Source organism: Mustelus asterias, chromosome 3 (genome assembly GCF_964213995.1).
Source record: "Mustelus asterias chromosome 3, sMusAst1.hap1.1, whole genome shotgun sequence".
NCBI classification, from domain to species: domain Eukaryota; kingdom Metazoa; phylum Chordata; class Chondrichthyes; order Carcharhiniformes; family Triakidae; genus Mustelus; species Mustelus asterias.
This window is the reverse complement of record NC_135803.1, coordinates 64,500,501-64,509,317: the sequence shown is the minus strand read 5'-3', so window position 1 is coordinate 64,509,317 and position 8,817 is coordinate 64,500,501. Positions and strand designations below refer to the sequence as shown.

The 8,817-nt window shown below is 37.5% G+C and overlaps 1 protein-coding gene across 1 annotated transcript; it reads left to right on the top strand.

The window, feature by feature from the left end:
* Positions 1-3,569: 3,569 nt before the first annotated feature.
* On the top strand, positions 3,570-4,985 carry LOC144484273 (C-C motif chemokine 20-like). The gene is made up of 4 exons (XM_078202802.1): positions 3,570-3,711; positions 3,832-3,949; positions 4,096-4,176; positions 4,681-4,985. The coding sequence occupies exons 1-4, from the start codon at positions 3,618-3,620 to the stop codon at positions 4,700-4,702; spliced, it is 315 nt and encodes a 104-aa protein (XP_078058928.1). The 5' UTR covers positions 3,570-3,617; the 3' UTR covers positions 4,703-4,985.
* The last annotated feature ends 3,832 nt before the right edge of the window (positions 4,986-8,817 follow it).

Here is an 8,817-nt window from a genome sequence, read left to right as displayed (position 1 = left end):
TGGGATCAATATCTATCTATCAATATCTTTCTTCAATCAACTGATCTTGATCAACAAAGGGAAGGAAGAAATAAAAGCAACATACTTCATCCCAAACTGCACAGTATTTTAATACATCTCTGCAGAGTTGAGGACCAGAAATTTTCTTCAGTAGAATTATTTCACAGAATGTGGGTATCGTTGGCTCGGCCAACATTTTTATTTTCCATCTCTAATTATCCTTGGGGTGGTGGTGGTGAGCTGCCTTCATGGAGGAGGGAAATAGCTGAAGAGAAGCAAGAAGTTAAATATAAGTGATAGAAGAGATAAATAATAAGAAACCTCACTGTTCGGACAGGGATTACACCCTCGTTGAAAAGAGATCTTCAGATCTCTAAATAGGAAATCTGAAAAGCAGGATAAATATTTTTTCTGGATATCATGAAGCTCTTACAAATGTCTAAATACTGACAAATTGGAACTCTTTGCTATTCCAGAGGGTATTTGAGAACGGCATGAGAGACAAATAAGGAAATTATAGGCTTATTATTCTGATGTAAGAATGTTGCTGGGATCTGCTATTAAGGACAGAATAGCTGAAGACTTGGACATATATTGACTGACCAGAGAGATGCCAGCATGGATTTGTAAAGAGTAAGTCAAGTCTAACAAACCTAGTTTGATTTAGTTGAGGAGGTAAATAAAGGAAAGTTCCATTCATTTCTGTGTGTTCTGCTTGAAGGCAAGTTCAATTGCTCATCATCTATTTATGCTTCATTCTGAGCCATTTCCTTGGCTGCTTTTTCCAAAAAACTGTTGAAAATTTCAAAACTCAGATTCAGAGATCTTTGTTGGTCAAGTATGGGTTTCATGGTGCAGGGCTTGTGGGTAATGTTTTGCCCACCCCCACATCAACATTGCAGGAGTCAGGCTGCGGCTGATACACCTAAAGGAAGCCCGCTGCACACCCATAATGCACTGCCAGCAGGCTAGACAAGCAGAGAGTGGAACGCCTAGCCCTCAGAGGGAGTCCCGCTGTGGTAGCATGGCCTCTTTAAGGAGGCATTCCCTGAGGGCCATGTATTAGGGTCGGACCACATGGAATGTCGAGGCAGGAAGCTCAGCCAATCGATTGAACGAGCACGTATCCCGGGTTGGGAAGGACCCTCAGTTGGAGCCAGAGAGATTGTACAGACGCATGGTTTATTCTGTTTGGCCTTTTATTGTAAATACTTATTTATCGTTGGCAATAAAGCCTTTGTTACTTTGAGCCACATTGAGTTGCCCTCAATTTATTACAGCTGCCCTCGAGAATAATCGACCAATCTGAATGATTCACAGCACTGGCAGTCCCAGCAATACCAGAACTCAGTAGTGGACTGTGAGCAGACCCACGAGGAAGAGCAATAACATCTGAAGTGAGATATGCTCCAGGCTTTTTAGGGTGCGAAGGAATCCAGCAACATTTAGGGGTATGGATGGTGAAGGGGTCTTCTTTGGAGGCTAGGTGGAGAGGGTTGTTATCTTGGGGAGGTGGGGCAGGGGGGTGCAACGGACACAGACCACCCACCAAGGGGTTTACCTCCACATTCCTTTCTACCTTTTAAGCAGTCTGCTTAAAAATACAGCCTGCTCACTCCCAAATGCCTGTCCCAGTGAACCACGCTGTAGTATGTTATCTGGATCAGTTAGTTTGGGGTAAAAAGTTCAATCGATAGACAATTATTTACTTTAAAATGGTGGACTGGCTGCTGATTTTGGCACTCACCCATCTACTGGGAGATAGCTTATGGGTAAGTGGGAATGTGGTGGGGCTTGTCACCCCCATTATTTCACATGCCACCTCCACCACACCTGCCCCACTCCCACCAGCCTCCCACTGAAAACTCACCAGGCAGTGGGGTGTAAATCCAGACTAAAGGACATGGAACCAAGAATGATCAGTGAAGTTAATTGAAATACACCTGAGCCAAGACCAAATTAAATGAGGAAACTGGATTCTTACATCCCTACAAAAAACACAGCAGATGAATGTTTAATAAATGAATTAAACATAAACCAGAAAAACAAATGGATTTTATATATTTTTGATTTTATGTTTGTTTAATTATACACTTTCTCTTTGAGGTTCAACTGCCAAAACTAATTGAGGACTTTTGATTCTTTACATGACTGAGGACTGACGAAGATTGGGTCACACTAATTGATTTATATTGATTTTTACTGGCATCAAAAGTAATTTGGACAGTGTACCTGACCTGGCAACTTCACCAACCTATAGTGAGACATTCAAAAGCAAACACTTTTCAGATCCAATCTTAATTTCTGTACTCAGAAAAACTGATATAAACTTCTCCAGTTTCTTTCATCGACTTCATCAAGTCCTCCACATACAAAGGAGAATATCAGTGCTCCTTAACATTTACTGGAAGAAAACATAAGTTCTATTTGGCATTTAGTTCAGACATCAGCAGCAAGCTTATTTTTGGATTTTTCAAAAGAAATCAGCAATTTTATTAAGGTCCCTTTCGAATAAAGAGGTAATAATCCATCTATCTTGATGAGAGATTCAACTGGCACACCAGCTTGATTGACCTTCCTGCTATTAGTTTCCTCTTAAATTATAGATATTTTGGGCAGGCTTGGTGAGCATCGTCAAGGATGGGATGGGAAGATGGCACTCCAAATTTTCCTGTCCTGCCCCGACAATGCCTGTCAGTGCCAGGGTGGGATAATCCCACCCAACATTTCTCAGTTATGATATTAAAGTTTATTTATTAGTGTCACAAGTAGGCTTACATTAACACTGCAATGAAGTTACTGTGAAAATCCCCTCCGGCACCTGTAAATCAAAATGGAGAATGCGGGCATCAATCCCACTACCTCTCACATGCAAAGCGAGTGCTCTACCATTTGAGCTAATTCCCCTTGAAACATCGGCTAGGAACCGAACCGGACCTCCTGCATGGCAGGCAAGAATTCTACCACTGAACCACCGATATGTAACTGCAATTACCCTTTCTAAGATTAATAGTTACTTACGTTGTGTTAAAAATTGTTCATGATGCTCTCTAGAAAGAATCAGCTGTTGTGAGTATTCATTCATGTAATATTCTTACATAAAGATTATCATAATTATTTCAGACATGTATGGACAAAGAGAAAATGTTATTCCTCAACCAAAAATAAAATAAAGACAAAGGAAAGTTTTAACAGGTAAAATTGGTTGTGGTCTTTCTAGTAAAGTCGACTTGAGATCTATGTAGTGATAAATCATGATATTGAGGTTAGGGGTTTTTGTTCTACTTGTGACCTACTTGGATACAAACTTTAAAAAAGTGCATCTTTTTAAATGTAAATTGAAGTTATTTGCGTGTTCATGGTCTGAAAACTTTTTTTTTGATGGTGGGTAGGTCTGATAAAAGGTGATCATGACTGTGTTGTGGGAAGGTGAAAATGAATCGGAAATCCTTTCTGGTTGGATCTTTACGTCACTTCAGTTCTCTTGAAGAAAATTCCTTTTCATAAATTTCCCCAAGATGCTGCGAGAGAATGGTATAAATAGACTGCAATCTCCTCAAATCAGATCAGCTGTACGGTCTCCTGAGTGCTGACACCTGTTGTGATAAATCGCTAAAATGACTCAGACGGTCTACATCTGCAGGAATCTGACCCTGGCCATGTTAATGGGACTGCTCATGCTCAATATGATGGGCACATCCCCATTTGCAGGTGACTATGTGCTACTCTTTTTGTTAATCTTTCACCTGAAATCACAGCACCTGTTTTGTTGACAAATCATTTCTTTTCTAACCAATGTTTCTTACCATTGTCCTTTTTGTTTAAACACAGATGCCCAGTCTCCAGTAGATTGCTGTCTTTCACACTCAAAGAAACCCATACCTCCGAGACTTATTATAGGCTATGTGAGGCAGTTTGCAAATGAACTCTGCACCATCAATGCAGTCATGTAAGTGCAAATTGTTCTTCAACTTGTTAAAGAGAGAAAGGTGCTTTAAAGTTACCCTTCCACTTTGTAAATATATTCAAAAATACACAGCATGTACAGTAATCTAACAATTTAATCATGGCTCTTTTAAAAATAATTCTTTACAGATTTTACACAATAAAAGGCCGAAAAATTTGTGCAAATCCAAATGAGGACTGGGTGCAGAGGATTATCGTTGGTTTTCTGAAGTAAGTAAATAGGTTATTTTTGTCTATGTACAAATGTTTACTTCACTATTGAGTGCACGAATATATTTTTTGAAAATAATAAGCTGAGATGCTTTCATTTTATTTGTCTAAGAAGATCCTGCAAATTTGAATATGCTAAAATGCAAAACTTTACCAATTATTCATTTTTGTCAAATATATTTACCAAATGAAAAGCACAAATGAAACTTGGACTAATGTAGAAGTGTTGGCAGGACACTCTATAGAACTTCCTCTCTTCTATAACAGTACTGTTTTTAAAGAGCATGGGGAATATTTTACCATATATCAGTGTTGTAAGGCATGGGATCAACACATCTTACCTTATTATTTACATTATTTTGAAGCATGTTCACTAAGAACATGCCGTGACACCTGTAGGAAAAAACTGAAGTAATCAATTTACTGAACTTGAATGTTGAAACTGTCTTTACTTTGATTTTAAAAACTATTGTAGCTCATTCCCTTTTCATGTTTGTTTTCAAGGAAAGAAATGAAACAGAACTGAAAGACTCAACTCTCTTAATCCCATGGTTAAAGGACAATATTGCTTCTTTATAATGTGGAAAAATACATTTTTGTTAATTTGTTGCTCACTTAAATGTTATGGTCGATGCACGTCTTATCAATTGCTCGAAAAGCATTCAGCTGTTAAGCTATTACATTCTCCAAAATTAAATTTATATTTCTACATATATTGACAGGTGAATTGTAACTCGTTGTGAATGTTTTTGTAAATTATGAATATTTAGAAACAAATGTATTAGACAGATCAATAAACAATGCTTTTGAAACAACATTTTTGATCTCGGTTCAATATTTATCTGTTCATATACATGCTAAAGCTGTTTCTTAATTGAGGTTGAACTGTCATGATCTTTGCACCAAATGGCTAAAGATCCATGCATAGGCACACAAAACTTATTTGGAACAGACTTTCTGGTAGGACAATGATGTTAGTATAGGATCCATCAATGAACCAACTGCCTCACCAACAAAAAATTTGATTTTCTCTCCCTCCCTATTTGTTGGTTAACATTTCTTCATTAATAATCTTTTTCTCCTCTTAACCAAATAATACGATTATAGGGACATGAATAGGCCATATCACTCTTTGAGTCTGTTCCACATGAGATCATGGCAGCCTAATTCAATATACTTGTCTTTGCTACATATCCCTAACTACCATTGGTAAACAGGAATTGATCGATCGCAGTCATAAATTTAACAACTGGTCTGACTTCAATTACTGTTTATGGAAGATAGTTCCAAATTTCTACCACACTGTGCATGTGTTTCCTACTTTTACTTCTGTAAAGTCTCTCTAAATTTTTTACTATGTCCCTTAGTCCTACCCTTCCCAACAGGTAGAAATAGTTTCTCTCTATCTGCCCTTTCTGTTCTCATGAATAGCTTGAAAACTTTGATTAAATGATTGGACCTTCTAAGATGCAAGGAATGCCACATTAGTTTGTGTAATCTTCCATCATAATTTAACACTTATGGTAAATCGACACGATGCTCTCTCCAAGTATCTTAATTATATTCTTCCTAAGGTGTGATGCCTGGAACTGCTGATGCTACTCCGCATGTGGTTTGACTAGACCAATTGTTTAAACACTAGACCTTTTTGTTTAAACACAGATGCCCAGTCTCCAGTAGATTGCTGTCTTTCACACTCAAAGAAACCCATACCTCCGAGACTTATTATAGGCTATGTGAGGCAGTTTGCAAATGAACTCTGCACCATCAATGCAGTCATGTAAGTGCAAATTGTTCTTCAACTTGTTAAAGAGAGAAAGGTGCTTTAAAGTTACCCTTCCACTTTGTAAATATATTCAAAAATACACAGCATGTACAGTAATCTAACAATTTAATCATGGCTCTTTTAAAAATAATTCTTTACAGATTTTACACAATAAAAGGCCGAAAAATTTGTGCAAATCCAAATGAGGACTGGGTGCAGAGGATTATCGTTGGTTTTCTGAAGTAAGTAAATAGGTTATTTTTGTCTATGTACAAATGTTTACTTCACTATTGAGTGCACGAATATATTTTTTGAAAATAATAAGCTGAGATGCTTTCATTTTATTTGTCTAAGAAGATCCTGCAAATTTGAATATGCTAAAATGCAAAACTTTACCAATTATTCATTTTTGTCAAATATATTTACCAAATGAAAAGCACAAATGAAACTTGGACTAATGTAGAAGTGTTGGCAGGACACTCTATAGAACTTCCTCTCTTCTATAACAGTACTGTTTTTAAAGAGCATGGGGAATATTTTACCATATATCAGTGTTGTAAGGCATGGGATCAACACATCTTACCTTATTATTTACATTATTTTGAAGCATGTTCACTAAGAACATGCCGTGACACCTGTAGGAAAAAACTGAAGTAATCAATTTACTGAACTTGAATGTTGAAACTGTCTTTACTTTGATTTTAAAAACTATTGTAGCTCATTCCCTTTTCATGTTTGTTTTCAAGGAAAGAAATGAAACAGAACTGAAAGACTCAACTCTCTTAATCCCATGGTTAAAGGACAATATTGCTTCTTTATAATGTGGAAAAATACATTTTTGTTAATTTGTTGCTCACTTAAATGTTATGGTCGATGCACGTCTTATCAATTGCTCGAAAAGCATTCAGCTGTTAAGCTATTACATTCTCCAAAATTAAATTTATATTTCTACATATATTGACAGGTGAATTGTAACTCGTTGTGAATGTTTTTGTAAATTATGAATATTTAGAAACAAATGTATTAGACAGATCAATAAACAATGCTTTTGAAACAACATTTTTGATCTCGGTTCAATATTTATCTGTTCATATACATGCTAAAGCTGTTTCTTAATTGAGGTTGAACTGTCATGATCTTTGCACCAAATGGCTAAAGATCCATGCATAGGCACACAAAACTTATTTGGAACAGACTTTCTGGTAGGACAATGATGTTAGTATAGGATCCATCAATGAACCAACTGCCTCACCAACAAAAAATTTGATTTTCTCTCCCTCCCTATTTGTTGGTTAACATTTCTTCATTAATAATCTTTTTCTCCTCTTAACCAAATAATACGATTATAGGGACATGAATAGGCCATATCACTCTTTGAGTCTGTTCCACATGAGATCATGGCAGCCTAATTCAATATACTTGTCTTTGCTACATATCCCTAACTACCATTGGTAAACAGGAATTGATCGATCGCAGTCATAAATTTAACAACTGGTCTGACTTCAATTACTGTTTATGGAAGATAGTTCCAAATTTCTACCACACTGTGCATGTGTTTCCTACTTTTACTTCTGTAAAGTCTCTCTAAATTTTTTACTATGTCCCTTAGTCCTACCCTTCCCAACAGGTAGAAATAGTTTCTCTCTATCTGCCCTTTCTGTTCTCATGAATAGCTTGAAAACTTTGATTAAATGATTGGACCTTCTAAGATGCAAGGAATGCCACATTAGTTTGTGTAATCTTCCATCATAATTTAACACTTATGGTAAATCGACACGATGCTCTCTCCAAGTATCTTAATTATATTCTTCCTAAGGTGTGATGCCTGGAACTGCTGATGCTACTCCGCATGTGGTTTGACTAGACCAATTGTGTAAACCCTTATATTCTAGTCCTCTGGACATAAAGGCCAGCATTCCATTAATCTTTTTGATTATTTTCTGTACCTATTCATGACATTTTAATAATCTATGTAGCTGGACTCCCAAGTGTCTTTCAACCCCCACTATTTCTAGCTTTTCACTGTGAGAAATAACCCAATTCTAACCTTTGAAGTTCCAAAGGCTTCAATTAGCTAGTACTGAAATATATTTGCCCCAGTTTTGCCTAGTCATTTAATCCATCAGTAGTTCCTTATAATTGTATGCCTTCATCTGCACTGCTTACAAGGCTTAGCTTTCAGCAAGATTGGATATGTGGCATTCTATCAAGCCTCTAAGTTGTAAATAAGTAAGATTAAACCTGGTGGGGGAGGTCTGACGTTTGCGCGTTTGTTTTGATAGTTTGGAGAGATAAGGTATCCCTTCGGAATGGTCCCAGGACATCTTTGGGAAAGGTAAGGTGCCCTTTGGGACAGGTTTGGCGCCACTTGTGATTGCTAAAAGTAGTGGGATGAAACAAAAAGGAGAAAAGATAAACTTACCTTAAGTTTAAATCAGAGTTGTACTTTGGGAACTACAGTTACAATTGGTCCTTAGGACTTCTGTGCATACGTTGGCTGGGAAAGGGCCACACACATAGAGATTGTCCACTTTCACATCTTTGGGCCAGAAACTGTTCACATGTGCAGAAGAAAAGGAAGTAACAAAGTGAAACGGTGTGAAACAGGTAAGGTGACATGAACTGGAGGGCCATTCAAGAGGTGTCCCAGAGGGAAGGACATGAGGAGGAGGATAGGGAGAAGGTCCCAAATCAAGAAGAAGGACCCAAACCAGGCAGGGACAAAGACAGGGATCTGAGATAGATCCCACTGAATCGAAATAAATGACAGTAGCAGAGAAAAAGGCTCCTAATTAAAAAGAAGAGCTGTGGGGAGCCGACTTCAAGCAAAGCAGGCTTGAGAGAAGCCTTCAAGATCTAAGAGGGCAGCTGAAGGT